Source organism: Ciconia boyciana, chromosome 2, assembly GCF_034638445.1.
Source record: "Ciconia boyciana chromosome 2, ASM3463844v1, whole genome shotgun sequence".
NCBI classification, from domain to species: domain Eukaryota; kingdom Metazoa; phylum Chordata; class Aves; order Ciconiiformes; family Ciconiidae; genus Ciconia; species Ciconia boyciana.
In genome coordinates this window covers 62,411,353-62,428,908 of record NC_132935.1, presented here as the reverse complement: position 1 = coordinate 62,428,908, position 17,556 = coordinate 62,411,353, and the positions used below count along the sequence as shown (strand labels likewise).

The following is a 17,556-nucleotide window of genomic DNA, read 5'->3' as shown; positions in this document are numbered from 1 at the left end:
AGAGCACATTAGAGCTGTGAGTTGAATTAAACACAAAATATTGTTCCCAGCTCCTGACAAAATCAGAATTTGAATACTCCAGGAAACTGTTTAGCACTCAACATGACCCATTGCTATGTGCTTAAATGTCTGCTAAATTCTCCTAATCTTTTTAAAGATTACAGGATCTTTTTTTAAATTTTTGTTGATTTCTTACCCTATTTCCCTTTTTTTCTGCATTGTCTGTTTTTCCTTGTAAGCATCTTAAATTAGTACAACTTGCAAAAAGCAGTTCTGGAAAATAAATACCTCCTGTCACAGCCTGTCATCTAGAGAAACTCAGGAAATGCAACAATTAACATCAACAACGATAGCTTTATTTGACATCATTTATTCTGTTTTAGCTATAGGAGCAGTGATGAGAATGTTTAACTGCAATCTTTGTTTTTGTTACTTTTATGGAATTGCCAAGACAGCTGATTAATTCTGTGCTATTTTCTATGCCCATTGCAGTCTTGATATCATACAATTTAAAAAAAGGTTGAAAACAATGTGTAGCCAATATTAAAAATGAGGGTTAACTTAATTCATGTCAAATATTGTTACAGGAAAAACTCTACTGTAAAATGTATCCATTCACTTGGCAATCCCAGGATTGTAAGGGAATGTGGTAAATCTATTTAACCTCACAAGGATTTCTGTATTGAAGGAAAAAAACCCAATGAAATCCATTCTTTGGGACTTTCAGTGTGAGATTTTAAAAAATTAACTCCTTCATCTTAGAGAGCGTATTAGATTCTGAGCTTGCATTTAGTTAAAAAGAAAATATTTTCTCCATTCAACTTGCAATATTTATAACAATATTGACATTTTAAAATGCTTTAATTATAATTAATCATACTTAAACCTGAGTTACTTTCATATCTGTTTTAACCATACCCATAAAAAAATCTGTCAAGCTGTATATGCATGCAAAGACGTGAAAAGCATCTTTGCAAAGTGAAACTTCCTTTTTCTTCAATAGAATCAGTTCACCTATGGATTCTAATATTTAGGTTTCTAAGCATAATGCCATTTAAATAATTGCTGAATACACAGTGCCTATCACCTATGACCTTTTACTGTCTTGTAAGAGCCTGGACAGAGAGACAAACTTCTTGTTACAACAGGTTAGTTAATATTCTTTGACATTTCTTTCATTCCACCGTATGTCTGTACTTGTTTCCAATATAACACACCTTTTTATCTAAAATCAAAAGTGAAGAGCATTTATTTATAATATCAAGAACGAACACAGCACCCTGTATGAAGTGCAAGACTATATCTGCAGAATTAATATATCCAACCTTATACCCTTTGATTTTAAAGTTATGCCACTACAATGGTGTTGCACAGTCATCATCTTCTACTCACAAAACACAGGCAGGCACCCCAACCAGTTGTCTGTGGTGAAAAATATAAGATTCTAATACATACAGGTTGTGTAAGAAGTTGATTTGGGAAGAGTGACAAGTATTTTGACAATGTACAGAAAAATGAAACTTTCCAGTGCTGTTGGATCTGTTCTTGTAATCAAACAGCAGCTTTTCACACTTTCTCCACAGTCCACTCTATTCTGTATGTGGGTAAAAGCCACACTTATTTCTCTGCAGCAGGTATAAAAAGGAGCTAAAAACCACTGATATTAAACACTAAAAAAGAGATTAATTGGAACACCTTCCTCCTTCCTTTTTAGGAAGAAACAGTTGTAAATAATGCTGTATTTCATGTTAAAAAGCACAACCATTCAAGAGACTTATATTTTCTCATGGAATACCACCCTGCAGTTTATAGGTTACCAGATGAAAACTAGTAAATGTGGCTGGTGAGCTAAGTCTGAGTAGAGGTTTATATGCCACAGGCTGATGGTCTTTGTCACTTCCTAGAGATCAAATATCTCAAAAATCACTACTCCTCATAGTATTGCCTATTAGACTGGAGAGCTGAACAAGCATGAAGTTAATTCCTTTTCTGGTAAGTGCAATACAGAGATCTGATTGATGCTTTTTTTTCTCTCTTTGCCATGAACAGGTAAGGGTCTTCACAGTCTGCCTGCACTTAGCAACCCCTAAATAAATGGGTGCCTGGAGGCTGTATGTTGTGCTTAAATTATTGCTATAGAGAGCACTTTAAAAGGCTTTTGACCTCAGACATTCAATTTTAAGCCCTCCTCCAGCAAAGTCTTATTAGCTTAGAATAAGACTTGATTAGAATTGTGTTTGCTGCTTCCCAACAGGATTTCTATTCACGTGTTGTGAAATGAAATATTTTCCCAAAATGTCATGGTAGACTTTTGTCAAAACAAAAGAGAGCTGCTATTGTTGCTGTCTAACAAACTTCTTCACTTTGTCAATACATTTCCAAGCTTGCTTGCTTTAGGGGAAAAAACAAAACCAACAAAAAAACCCCAAGAACAGAATTTTGCATGGACCTGATACATGTGAGGAGCTGGAATCAGAGCCTACCACAGAGAGGAAAGCCTAAACATTTACTCAGTAAGACAGCAAACTTTATGTTAAAAGATATTCTTTCTTTTTCTTTTACATAGGCAGGCAAAATTGTTTCAAAGGAGTATCATCACAGATGATTTAAACTATCAATAATAAAATGTACTCTTTAAAAAATGGGCCTAATCAGGTACCTCATGGGTGATCTCAACCACCCTGATATATGTTGGCAGGGCAACACAGCAGGGCATAAGCAATCCGGGAGGTTCCTGGAATGCGTTGATGCTAACTTCCTTCTCCAAGTGATAGAGGCGCCAACAAGGAGAGGTGCTATGCTGGACCTTGTTCTCACCAGCAAGGAGGGGCTAGTGGGGAATGTGAAGCTCAAGGGCAGCCTTGGCTGCAGTGACCATGAAATGGTGGAGTTCAAGTTCCTTAGGGCACCAAGGAGGGTGCACAGCAAGCTCACTACCCTGGGCTTCAGGAGAGCAGACTTTAGCCTCTTCAGGGATCTGCTTGGTAGAGTACCATGGGATAAAGCCCTGGAGGGAAGAGGGGCCTAAGAAAGCTGGTTAATATTCAAAGATCACCTCCTCCAAGCTCAGGAGCAATGCATTCCAACAAAGAGAAAGTCAGGCAAAAATGCCAGGAAGCGTGCATGGATGAACAAGGAGCTGCTGGACAGACTCAAACACAAAAAGGAAGCCTACAGAGGATGGAAGCAAGGACAGGTAGCCTGGGAGGAATACAGAGAAATTGTCTGAGCAGACAGGGATCAGGTTAGGAAAGCTAAAGCCCTGGTAGAATTAAATCTGGCCAGGGATGTCAAGGGCAACAAGAAAAGCTTCTACAGGTACATTGGTGACAAAAGAAAGTCTAGGGAAAATGTGGGCCCTCTCTGGAAGGAAACGGGAGACCTGGCTATCCAGGATATGGAGAAGGCTGAGGTAGTCAGTGACTTTTTTGCCTCAGTGTTCACCAGCAGGTGCTCAAGCCACACCGCTCAAGTTGCAGAAGGCAAAGGCAGGGACTGGAAGAACGAAGAACCACCCACTGTAGGAGAAGATCAGGGTTGAGACCATCTAAGGAACTTGAAGGTGCACAAGTCCATGGGACCTGATGAGATGCATCTGTGGGTCCTGAGGGAACTGCTGGATGAAGTTGCTAAGCCACTATCCATCATATTTGAGAAGTTGTGGCAGTCCAGTGAAGTTCCCACTGACTGGGGGAAACATAACCCCCATTTTTAAAAAGGGAAAAAAGGAAGACCCAGGGAGTCTCACCTCTGTGCCTGGCAAGATCATGGAGCAGATCCTCCTGGAAACTATGCTAAGGCATATGGAAAATAAGGAGGTGATTGGTGACAGCCAACATGGCTTCCATAAGGTCAAACCATGCCTGACAAATTTGGTGGCCTTCTATGACGGGGTTACAGCATTAGTGGATAAGGGAAAAGCAACTGGCATAATTTACCTGGACTTGTGCAAAGCGTTTGACACTGTCCAGCACGACATCCTTGTCTTTAAATTGGAGAGACATGGATTTGATGGATGGACCCCTCGGTGGATAAGGAATTGGCTGGATGGCTGCACTCAAAGAGTTGCAGTCAACTGCTTGCTGTCCAAGTGGAGAGCAGCGATGAGTGGCGTTCCTCAGGGGTCGGTATTGGGACCAGCGCTGTTTAACATCTTTGTCAGCGACATGGACAGGGAGATTGAGTGCACCCTCAGCAAGTTCGCTGATGACACCAAGCTGTGTGGTGCAGTGGACACACTGGAGGGAAGGGATGCCATCCAGAGGGACCCTGACAAGCTTGAGGAGTGGGCCTGTGCGAACCTCATGAAGTTCAACAAGGTGAAGTGCAAGGTCCTGCATATGAGTTGGGGCAATCCCAAGCACAAATACAGGCTGGGCGGAGAATGGACTGAGAACAGTCCTGTTGGTTGATGAGAAGCTCACCATGACCCAGCAATGTGCGCTTGCAGTCCAGAAAGCCAGCCGTATCCTGGGCTGCATCAAAAGAAGTGTGACCAGCAGGTGATTCTCCCCCTCTACTCTGCTTTTGTGTGACCCTACTTGGAGTAGTGTGTTCAGCTCTGGGGCTCCCAACATAAGAAGGACATGGACCTGTTGGAGCAAGTCCAGAGGAGGGCCATGAAGATGATCAGAGGGCTGGAGCACCTATCCTATGAAGACAGGCTAAGAGAGTTGGGCTTGTTCAGCCTGGAGAAGAGGAGGCTCCAGGGAGACCTTATAGCAGCCTTCCAGTACCTGAAGGGGGCCTACAAGAAAGCTGGAGAGGGACTTTTTACAAGGGCATGTAGTGATAGGACAAGGGGTAATGGTTTTAAACTGAAAGAGGGTAGATTTAGATTAGATATAAGGAAGAAATTCTTCACTATGAGGGTGGTGAGGCACTGGAACAGGTTGCCCAGAGAAGCTGTGGATGCCCTGTCCCTGGCAGTGTTCAAGGTCAGGCTGGATGGGGCTTTGAGCAACATGGTCAAGTGGAAGGTGTCCCTGCCCATGGCAGGGGGATTGGAACTAGATGATCTCTAAAGTCCCTTCCAACCCAAACCATTCTATGATTTTATGATTCTGTGATTCTATCTTAGCACCATTTGATTATTTATTACCAGTCTCCTCCAGTTTCTCCTTTTCTGCACCAAGTGACTACAAAATCAAAAGTACCAGCATGCATCAATCTATAATATTCACAGTTAAGATATATTAGTAACTATATTTAGTAATGCTTATGTTATTTGTTCATAGGGGTGAATATATTGTTATCAAGGGTAATTTTTAAAAAACTTAAATCATGGTTACAGTTATATATTCATAACACATCCTCAGAATGAAAATGAAAGTGATAGCCTTATATTATTTCTTCTATTTTATAATGTACTAATTCTAAGTTCCATTTGTACCAGTTGCACCTGATTACCACTGAAGACATTTTCTTGCCCTCCACCTCTTCACAGCTCATTAGCTGAAAACAGAGAGCTCCTCTTGGGTGAGGAGTAGATGTGCCTTGCACATGAAGAAAGCCGAGACTTGAACAGGGACCCATGGGGTCCCTGGGCCTATTTAAAGGCCCTTGTAGTCTCTAGGCAGGCAGCTCTACCATGTGTGCCAAAAGAGAGTTTTCCTTCTGGCGGAACCACTAGGAGCTGTACAAAGTAGTCTCAGCGGGGAATCACTTAGATTATCGACCAGCATATGCCAGGAATTAAAGCAATTCTGTGAAAACAGAATTTTCTGGCAAACTGCTGGTGCAGTGCCTGCCTGGTTCTCATGGAACTTTTCTGAGGAACATTTCTGGAAGCTATGAGAATACACAAATGTTACAGTGATATCATCTGCTGTTCTGGAGTGGCACTAATGGCAACATCCACTGGCTGCTGAATACCTTTGTGCTTCAGGTGCCCAGTTTTCTTAGATTGTGTTACAGAACACTGAACTTGTATCCTTATTTTCAACTTCCAGTGTGGTTGTGTTTACTCTCTACAAGAAATAGGTTCCCAATAGGTCAGGTTTGCTTTTTGTTGGTTGCGTTTTCTAGCTTTGTCCTGGAGTTCAGTTTTCTGCCTATTGCTACAAGATGGGACTTCACAGATGTTTATAAATGTATGAGTGGAGAGGATAGTTGCATTGTGTAATGAAAACAAAATATTTAGTAAAACTCCTATACATGGCCAATCCCCCCGCCCTCCCATCCTCCCCCCCTCCTTTTTGTGTTTTGTTTGGAAAGAGCATTTACATTTTCATTGACTAGACAATATTCATGCACTGTATAGGAAGACAAAACCAACTGTGACAGACAGCAACCGTTCCCCAGGAAATGGAAAGAGCACACTATATAGATCTTATGCTTTTTATCTAAACATAGCTAAAGCACTAGCTTTATGACTTAGATAGGTTCTTAAAGTATATGGGCACTGGAACTATAAAGCAGTTCTGATACTCTCCTGTTTTGCCTTTTCCCCACTTTTGGACTATGTAGAATATGTAAGTATTAAATGACTAGTATTCAAGTCACAGAGGAAAATAGTTACACGGACACAGCATAGAAAACTGCAGAAGATATTGGAAACTTAATCTAAGGAATTTTAAAGAAAATATATAGTTTTAGGGCAAGTGAAAGAATCATAGTTGCATAGGAGTAATAATAACTGGCCAGTTCCTCTAAAGGCTTATATTTGGCAAAGCTGCATTGAATAATAGAATTACACCAGCAGAGTATCTAGCCTTTTGTATCACATTTTGCATGTAACATTTGCAAACTGGAAATTTTCCCAAAGCAAAATGTCAACCAAATTTTTTTCTTAAATGAAAGTGTGAATGAAGCTTCCTTGATGGGTACAGCTCAGAGAGCACCATAGGTACAGCTCCCTGACAGTGTGGGAGAGCAGTTTTTCATTTTAGCTCATCAAGATACTCTCTGTAGGGAGCCGTTCTATTCCTGAGTATGGCAGCACTGTGAGAAGGAAAAGAGGTAGTGAATGAGACAGGGAAAAAGACAAAAAATAAATAAAGCTGATTGTGGTGGGGTAGAAGTGTTTCATTCAAGTGGATCACAAAGCCTTTTTATTCAGCAGCTGTTCACTGAGGTGTAGAAAGCTGTAAGTCTGCAAGGTCTCTTAGCCTGGAAAATGGTTGGAGAAAAGCTGGACATACTGTATCAGTAAATGTTTAGTCAAAAGCAGAAGTTTCTTCCATACTTTTTAATACATATATATATATGTGTGTATATATAAAACAACCCAACAGCACTTTTTCAGTTAAATTATGGTACATAAAACTGATTGTTTCATTGGAAAAAAGTCTATGTGTCTCCTCCTTGATACACTTCCTCAACCTGTCCTGAGAAACAACTAATGAGACGAATCCCTCTAGTAATCATGGCAATTGTTTCACACTGGGAACAGAACACAAGGCTGCTCAGATCGTAGCAAGAGGGCAGATTTTTCTCCCCACAATTTCAAACATTTCAGGGCATAGTGAGAAGTACAGAAATATTTGATACCACTTACAAAAATCTAAATGTTCAGGATAGATAAAATTTGTCCCCCACCTACAGGTATGCCTTCCAACTTATTCCCTCATTACTGATTACAAACACACCTACTACAGTTCATTTTTTTAAAGACGTCTTCCAAAGACAAAATTTCCATTGAGATGTACTCATCCTCCTTTTCAAAGTAAACCGATGCTTGACACGTGATCATACAAGATACAATGTGCATCTAAAACAGAAATCTGAGAAGGAAACAGAGAAAATCAAAGTAATGCTGACCAGAAAGACAAGACCAGAGCTCAGCTCTACCGTATCTGGCCCAGCCGTGGCACAGGCGGTCACCAGCCAGGGATGCGGCCCGCTTTTATTTGTCTGAAGAACAGTTTTCCCACTTTTTAAAGTTAGGCTTGCAGGCATGGTTACCGAAATAATTTGCAAATAAGAAGACTTCACAGCAGTTCTGAGGATGAGACTGTAGTGCTGATATGGACGTTCACAGCTCTCAGGGGCATTGTGAGAATTATGCGCCTATTAGTAAGGGATGAATTTGTACCCTGGGAATTTATGATTAGAGCAATAACCTTACCTTAACGCATTGAACTCTATTCCCAACAAACTATTAGCCTGCTACTCTAGTATCTGTTGGCGTCTAGCTCGAAAACACCCGACCACCCTCTAGGGTAATGAACGAACTCGCTTGGGTCTGAAGGTGACCCCCACAGTGCTGACGCTGCATCTTGAATTGGCGACATTTCAGTGACTCCAGCAGGAATCAGTGGGCTGTGGCAAGGACCTAAAAATATTATGGGTGAAGACGGGCCAGCCTGCTGGTGGAGGCGGGTAGAAAGGCCCTGATGTTGAATGCGCCATAGCAATGGAGCCCCAGAATGGGCCTTCTCCGGTCATGCAGAAACCTTCACACCAACACAGTTTAATTTGTTTCCACCACTTTCTCACAACATGAAAGCCTCCCCCTCCCCCCCCCCCCCCCCCCCCCCTTCTTCCTGAACTTATTGACAAAAGGAATGGCAAAATAAATAAATAAAGACTTAGCCTCTGCTTCGGGGAAGCCGCCTCTCCAGGTTTCCGCCTTGGCGGTGACCTGGCTGGAGCTGGTAGGCATCAGTTTTCACGGCAAATGGTAGGTGCGGAGGGGGCCGGTGGCTCCCCGGCCCTCGTGGCACTCTCCAGGCTTGACTGTCTCTCTCGGCTGGCCGCCCCCAGCTGTCATTGCACCAGGCCCGAGCCGTAGCTGAAGGCGTAGCTGCTGGCCAGTGAGAGGGACTGCTGGTGCTCCTCGCCCTGCTCCGAGGCGTAGCTGGGAAATGTCTGTGCCCGCGACACCTTCGCTGAGCCGAGGCTGTGACCTGTGTGGGGGGGACATGGACACAAAAGATGTAACTGGGCTTTAATTTAATTTTAATTTACTTGAAGCCTTTTGCCATGGTCGGGGACTCCGACAGGCTGACATAGTACTGCCCCGTGGTGTGCCCGGAAAACAGATGTGCCACATCAGGCCTTGCTGGGGTTGCAGAGAAGGGTTTTGCCCATGCCCAAGGCAGGAGCGGTCAATGGATACCCAGCTGAGGCAGAAGATCCCAGACCCAACACAGGCATAATTTAGGGGCAGATTTTTTTTTTTTTTTTAAATTGCAGAATAGCACATCTATATATTTCCTACTCCATAAATCTCAGCTGTATTTGTTAGTTAGAGCTGATGAAGAACTAATGCACTTCTTATTTATCTGAAACACTGCTTAAGTGGTGGAAGTAATGCCAGTGGTTTCAAAGGGATTTGTCACACAAACGCTGCTTCATGTACTTACTGTCTTTCAAATAGGATGCCAGTTTGTCAGGTAAACACAACATAATTGTCATTTCAAAATGAACTGGAGGTGGGATATGGCCATGTGGAGGAATACTGGTTGGGAAGAGGATGTGCAAGATCTTTCCTCAGACAGGCTTGTGAATCTCATATAACCATGGCTTGTTCACTCGCAGCCAGAGAGATGGGAAACTACGTGTGAAAAGCTATTAAAAAGCCAATGACCAAACTTAGAAGATGACTCCTATGGCCTGATTCTGTATCCCAATCATTTGCCTATCTCAAAATTCCCTTCTGAAATTGAGATTTAATTAGTAACAAAAAGTTAAGGTCCAAAGTGCGTATCTTCATGCCAGACATATTCTCCATTTTTTGGAAATGTATATTAAAGCCTGGATTTAAAATGGTTTTTGACAATGCTTTTTAAAATGTCTCTAATACATGTATTATATGTAGAAATGCAAAATCTTATTTTTCCTTCAACCACAGAGCTATTAAACAATATCTGTAAAAAAGTATAGACTCAATCTCTGAAGAACTCACCTCACATTGAAACATTTCAAAACAGCTAGCAGCTTTCTAGACTACCCCAGTAGTGCTGGAACCAAGAATTATGTTGATTGGATTTGGCAAAACTTTGTCTTAACTTGTATTTGGAAAAGTTTGGCTATAACATGTTACTGACTGCTTCATGAAAAAAATTGTGATCCCCCTGAAGATGAGTCTATCAGAGCAATACTGGGACCAAGAGAGAAAAAAACCCAACTAAATGAAAAATAGAATAAAAATACATCTCAGTGACACTAGAGACATAAAAAAACTAGAGACTATAAAACTAGAGACTGAATTCCCAGTGGCATGCTAATGGTCATAAAAATCCCTTTCATAGCATGACCAAGCAGGATGAATTTTGTATGTGTATTTTTACTATTCATTCACTTGGTTAATTGACATTGGCTATCAAAACCTGACTGAGATGCCAGGCTTAAATGTTTTCTGCTTTGAGAAGCTTTTGCATCAAACTGAATTAAAAAGTATGGTGGCTGTGAGGTCTGAGCTGCAAAGCAAAAGCATTGATAATACATTGTTTGAAAATAGTCTTAAATGTTTTATTGCTTTGCCCAACTTTTAACCATTATATTAAGTGAGGCCTTCATACATTTTTACTTTTATTTGGGATTTGCATCACGATTACTGTTAGATTTTTTTTTTTAATTTAATGCAAACCTAAATATAGAAAGTTGCATGACTGTAGGTTTTAATTTTGTGTTCCAAATCTGACATTTTTCCTTCTAAGGATGTAAGATCTTGTTTTCTTTTTACCCAGAAGCTAGAATTATATATATCTTAAGGGCCATAGGGAACTGCTATTCCAGCTATGTGATTGGCTATGTAAAATTTTTCTCTTTCTTACCAATAAAGATAAATAAAATATGTCAAGGTACCATTTTCCTCAATTCTCTTAGTCTTTTATCAAAAAAATGTAAAACACACAAATAGCCCCTGTGACAATGAGCAGGAGCAAAGACATTTGCCAACCAATGGAGTTCCCTAAACTCAGGCCTATTTGTATCATGTGCTGTATCTCATATAATTAATAACGAATTCACTTCTGTAGAATAGTGCAGCTTTAATACAGTGTGAAGAGTGCCCCTACTAAACTAATTTCTAGCCAAGGTATTAAGGCAGTCTCTTACAATATAGAAGATGAATTTGAACCTATTAAGGTTAAAAAGGAAATTAAATTCAGGTCTTCCATTTCCTGGATGTGTACCTCAGCTGTTAGCACATCCTTTACTGTTCTTTAAAAGAAAATTTGTAGCTGCTAAATCTCACAATAGGGCTGATTTTAGCCATTCTGTAACCAAAGGGGTTAATGAGGATAAGTGACTTCTTCTCTGACTGCTAGGATATGTAGTCAGAGAGAGAGAGAGTCTCAGATCCAAAAGATTAAAAGACACACTCAACAGAGACGAAAGATCTAAGACACCTGGTCAAGGCTCAAGCCGAACAGTATGACATCAACCTATGGAAATAATAACAAAAAGAATAGAGGACTTGTTTCAAGTGAAATGAGAAAGCTATGGGTAACAGAGAATTTGTGAGTTTAGGAAAGAATGGCTCTATGAAATATGTTTACTTTCATCTTACATTTTTTTTTAAACAATGAACTATATTAGTATATTTAAATAAAATGAATCAAAAAATAAGGGTGGTAAAATAGTGGAATAGTCCTATGGTTCCAAGTTGGCTTAAGACTTCTAAGTAGTAAATTTCCAAAATTTAAGGTTTTGTTCAGCTTTTTTTTTTAAACTTAGTATATCCCATACTGGAAATTCTAAATGATAATCAATTCTTTTATTTGCATTCCTACTAAACATTATTTTAATATTCATAGAGCTGATCAGCCTTATGGAGTCTTAGGTACTGCAGCATCTCCACAGTTACGCTTTATGTCAGCAGTAAGGATTTTGAAACTAAAGATACAGGAAAAGTTTTTGCAGCAAAGAGTTTAAGTTCCACAGTTTCTAAGCATCTTGTTTCAATAGTATTTTCTGTGTCATATTTGGGTCTTAAAAGGTTAAGAGAGAAGAAGAAGAATGATGTTTGTGGATTTTGCAGCTCTTTGGTACCACAGCTGTTTTCAGGAATAGAAAACTAACTCTTCTCTACGGTTCTTCTGAAGTCAGCATAAGAGGAATTTGATTAACACACACTTTGTGACCTGAAGACACCAGTAGAACTGGGGGATTTTTTTTCCTGTGGCTTACATATGAAATGGTGGGTTTTTTTTTTTTTTTCCCTAGGACAGGACCTTGGAAAGGTATTATTAAGCCTACTTCATCCTTTATTTAAATTACTCTCAGGATCATAGAATGCAATGAAGCTGTAGTCCAAAGCAATTAGGTATGAATGATTCATCAAGATAATTTAATGTAACCTGGCAAATTACACCAAAATTAGATTTTTCCTGATCTTAATTATGTTAGAAACAGAAGCAGTATACACAAGGATCTTATTTCATGACATGGTGCTTATTTATAACAATTCTTTAGAGGAAAAACCCAATGGTTTCCTAGTAACAGCAGTGACAGATGTACATGTAAGTAGATCGATCAGAACTTCTAAGAGAAAACTCGCAGTGCTCAGCTAAATTAAAAGAGAAAAAAAAGAAAAAAAAAAAGAAAAAAAAAGAAGAGATCCAGTGATAAGCTTTAAAAGCTCCCTTACTGCTGCTTCTTGGGAGATGTTTCTCTTTGTTTCGGATTCAGAATTCAAATTCTTAACCAGAAGGCAGGTGCCAACCCTTTTTCTTTTCTAAATGAAAAAAAAGGTCATGCTTTCCTTTTCCAACACAAGAATTCAAGGGAATCTCTCATCTGATATTCTTCGGTTAGAGCACTCATCTATGATGTACAAGTTCTGTGTTAAAATTCCCCTCTGCCTGTGAGTAAGGTTCGACATTACACTTTCTGTAATGGAAAAATCAGCTGAAAATGTTCCCTTTCTCCTCTCTGCCCACACTGCTGTTCACTGTCCCTCAGTTGTGCCATTGCGACTGAAAGGCTGCTTTGTAGACTGAAGCACTTTGGTCATCTGGTTTGCAAGAGCCCTACATTTGCTGTACTGGCACAGCCGAGGAGCAGGAACAACCAGCCAAGGGTAAGAGATGGCAGGGTTTTTCTCAGACTGGCTTTGGTGCCAGATAGTTTGGGGAATGATGACCTGTGAGCAATATGCAACCAAATGCATGTGAATGCTATCACCACCAGACTACTCACTTCCCTGATGCAGGATCACTTTTGAAACCCTGTGACTAAGCTTTTCTAATACAAGATCTAATAGAAGTGTATATTTTTGCAGTACAATGATTAAAAATTAATAGAACCAGAGACTCCTGTGTTTCAGCTTCTGTTGCAGGCCTTTTATGTACCTCATATTAGATAGTCATTAGGTAAAATAAAGAAGCAGACTTTTGCAGCTGCACAGCAAGCTTTCATCTGGGATTTCTTAACCTCTGAACAGATGACTTTACAAACAAAATTATGTTCTTCTAATGCAGTTTTACTTTTCTAGGTAATAATAATAAACGTTATTTTTGAAAATAAAATTTGGCATTTCCATTCCCAAGATTATGAGCACAAAATGGAAGTCATTAAATTAAAGCCAATTGGATATCTTTATTAGTATTATGTTTTATATATTTGTACTTGGGAGTGCTCTGAGACTTCATGAGGACAAGAGCTCTGTGATTGCTATAGATGTTTCTATAAATGTTATGGAAAAACACAGTTCTTCAAAATAAATTTCTATGAATCAATCAGTGCAAGCTAAGACCAAATAAAATGAATCACTTGTTGCATTGTAGAGCAATCTTTTCTTTTTAGAAATATTCATTGGAAAATTCTGTTGTTCACAATAAACAGAACAGTCTGGAAACCAGTGAAACAGAGACGATGAGGTTTTCTCCACAAAGGATGGTGCACGGAGGTGGAAAAAACCCAATTAGCTAACAGATGTTTCAGGAACGAAATGTTAGTAAGAAGGAGTTAGTTGTATATTGTTTCCTCACACAATTCTCACTGGACAATAAATGTGGCCCTTCAGCCAAAAAAGTTCACAAAACTAGTACCAGCCTTTAATCTAGATTTATGTTCTCTAAGGACTCTCCCAACAGCAGTGAAAGGTCCTATTTATACCAGAGGAGGCCCATAGATTTTACCGAGGATATGGTTTTGACGGGGAAGTGTGTTTCGAGATGCTTCAACCTCTAATATTCTTTCTTTGCAGAATTTTTGTTAAGACACAGAACAAAATGGGAAAGGCACTGTAGCTATGCCCTGAAAGCCCACTAGGGAAAATGAAACACTTACTACAAGAAAATAAATTATTATGGCTGCTTATTTCAGATGGAAGCTTTTATCCTCTAAGAGCTTTTGTTGCAAAGAAAGAGACTCCACTTTTTATTCTGGATAAAGGAAATGTTCCTCAAAAAAACCCTACTACAATCTCAAATCAGTTAAGTGGCTATTATTGCATCAAAGAGGATACTTTCATTTAAGGCAGAAAATAAATGATTGCTGTTATCCTATTTATAAATTGATACTGGTTAAAATTCTGCCAACTCTCTGTATTGAATATACAGTGTCTTCTATTGAGCTGTTGATGACAAAGCAGCTTCTCCTTTTCTGCTGTTAGATGATTGGAATAACTAAAGCAAAGTTTCATAGCAGGACAAACTGCTACAAAGCAAAACATTTATTTTGCAGTAACGATGCAGTTGGATTGGAAAGGCATTAATTGGTATAGCAATTATTATGCTGTCACTCACAAAAAGATGCAATGGAAGGGAGCAGATGGAAACTGAAAAATAGCATAAACTACATTACAGCATATTGATTTCCATATACTTATTGAAAGTGAAACTGTGGGCCCGTTTCAGTTCCAAATAAAGAAATACAAATTTTCCCTTGAATTTAACTACAGTTGGAATTAAAACTCCAGGGAGCACAGCTGGGTTCCAACTTTTATATTTTCTAAAATAATTTTGGGTTTCATTTCATCAAATATTTATCTTTCTGAAGGGAAAATGAATATTAGGAAACATATTTTTTGAGATAGATTTTTAAGAAAATAATTTAGTTTATTTATTAGAAATAATTTTGAATAAAAATAATTTTAAAAAATTATTAAAAATATGTAGGAAATATATAAGGAGAGTGAAGGTAACCCCCCCACCACCATTTAAAAATATTTCCTTTTTATTCTCAATTAAAAAGTGTTTTAATTTTCTTTAGAATTTGAAATGAAATTAATAATAGTTTGGGGGGTTTTTTTGGCCAGCATCCAGAGTAGTAAGTATCTGAGTAGAATATATCTGTTACAGAACCCTATCACTTTCCAGAATTTGAAGACTATTATTTATCTTAAAAGTTTTTGGCATTGTCATCAAGTTCTCCTCTAGAAAAGAAGAAATGTTACATGTGCATGCAGAAAAGGTTGCAGGAATGGCAGTCTAAAACCAGTAAATTTACAATATGTCAAATTTTTGAGTCTTAAGGAAAAAGCTTTCAACTTTTTAGCACAAGAATGCTGGAGTTTTATGAAGAGTACATTTACATGTCAATATTTTGAAATAAAGAAAATGCATGTCCTTAGGGCTTTGCAATAGTGATAATTGTTTCAATATCTATGAATAATGTGAATTGCTTGGAAACATTATGTACAGAAAAAATGAACATTATTTAATCTGTACCCCTACCTAAAATAGCAAGTATTTAAAAGCAGTATCTTGAATCACATAACTAAAACTAATGTATTGACTAAATGTCAGGTTGGTTTAATTGTGGTGGTGTTTTTCCAGATAGTGTTTTTAAATACTTCTCCTATTGCATTTAAACTGTATATTACTTAGTTAGGCTATCACAAGCTGATGTAGCTCCTGTCGTAGAAATATCAGAACGTCAACCACGTCTTTCTCAAAGATGACTAGGTTTACCTTGCTCTCTACTTTTAATTGACTATCTTTTTTTCCATTGAGGATTTTTTCTAGTAGTGCATCTTTTTATTCATAGTACCAGCTTTCTATGCCTCTGTGAGTTTATAAAGGGAGGAGACATATATATAAACACCTGCTACCTAACATTTCCACCTAGGAGATGGAAAATAAAGTTACTTGCACACGTCTCACATTACCCAATAGTCTTTCCCCTTTCTGCCTGCATTCCTGCAGCCAAAATATGACACGTGTTTGGGAAAAGTAACCTATTTTATATATTACATCTCTTTGACGTGTGCTCTTCTATTTGTAATACATAATTGTATGCCTGCATGCCTGAACTACAGAGAGATTAAATAAAAGAAAGTACCTGACTAGAGTAACAATTTTTTTAGTTCTGTAGTCTGAGCCAACATGCAGATAAAGACAGTAAGCTTGTACTTAGCTTTCTTACATTGTCTTCCATATACAGACTGCAGTGGTACTTACAGAGATTAATTGATTTAAGCTTTACAGCTTTTTACACTTGTGCTAATGTTTCAATATGAAACCAGCCTCCTCTCTCCCTCTGTTTGGAGTCCAGCTCCTTAACTATGCCAACACAGTTGAAGGAAGCATAATCATGTTCTCACTTAACACAAAATTAGGCAAAGGTCCAACTTTGCTTCAAAACAAACAGAATTTTCCAGATGAAAAAAGGGTTTCTAAGTTTGATTTTGCAGATTATACAGAAGCTAAATTTTCAGCAGTGATACTTTCAATTTTTAGTTTATTGATTTTAAAGTATTTACCAGGGAACCCTAATCTACACTAGCCCTGCATTGAGCAAGCACAGAATCACAGAATCATATAGGTTGGAAAAGACCTTTAAGATCAGCGAGTCCAACCATAAACCTAACACTACCAAGACCACCACTACACCATGTCCCTAAGCACCTCATCCAAACATATTTTAAATACTTCCAGGGATGGTGACTCAACCACTTCCCTGGGCAGCCTGTTCCAATGCTTGATAACCCTTTCAGTGAAGTAAAATTTCCTAATATCCAGTCTAAACCTCCCCTGGCGCAACTTGACACCATTCCCTCTCGTCCTATCACTTGTTACCTGGGAGAAGACACCAACCCCCACCTCTCTACAACCTCCTTTCAGGTAGCTGTAGAGAGCGATAAGGTCTCCCCTCAGCCTCCTTTTCTCCAGGCTAAACAACCCCAGTTCCCTCAGCCGCTCCTCAGAAGACTTCTGCTCTGCACCCTTCACCAGCTTCGTTGCCCTTCTCTGGACACGCTCCAGCACCTCAATGTCTCTCTTGTAGTGAGGGGCACAAAACTGAACACAGTATTCGAGGTGCAGCCTCACCAGTGCCGAGTACAGGGGGACGATCACTTCCCTAGTCCTGCTGGCCACGCTATTTCTGATACAAGCCAGGATGACATTGGCTTTCTTGGCCACCTGGGCACACTGCTGGCTCATATTCAGCCGGCTGTCAACCAACACTCCCAGGTTGTTTTCTGCCTGGCAGATTTCCAGCCACTCTTCCCCAAGCCTGTAGCGTTGCATGGGATTGCTGTGGCCCAAGTGCAGGACCTTGCATTTAGCCTTGTTGAACTCCATACAATTGACCTCGGCCCATTGATGCAGCCTGTCCAGATCCCCCTGTAGAGCCTTCCTCCCCTCAAGCACATCAACACTCCTGCCCAACTTGGTGTCATCTGCAAACTTACTGAGGGTGCACTCGATCCCTTCGTCC

At 39.5% G+C, this 17,556-nt stretch overlaps 1 protein-coding gene across 1 annotated transcript in view; it reads right to left on the bottom strand.

Annotated features, from left to right (window-relative positions):
- Positions 1-8,492: 8,492 nt before the first annotated feature.
- DOK6 (docking protein 6) overlaps positions 8,493-17,556 on the bottom strand; it is a 263,651-nt gene continuing 254,587 nt past the window's right edge. The window contains exon 8 of the mRNA XM_072851317.1: positions 8,493-8,849. Coding sequence (XP_072707418.1) covers positions 8,710-8,849 — 140 coding nt within the window. The 3' untranslated portion in view covers positions 8,493-8,709. The remainder of the gene's footprint in view (positions 8,850-17,556) is intronic.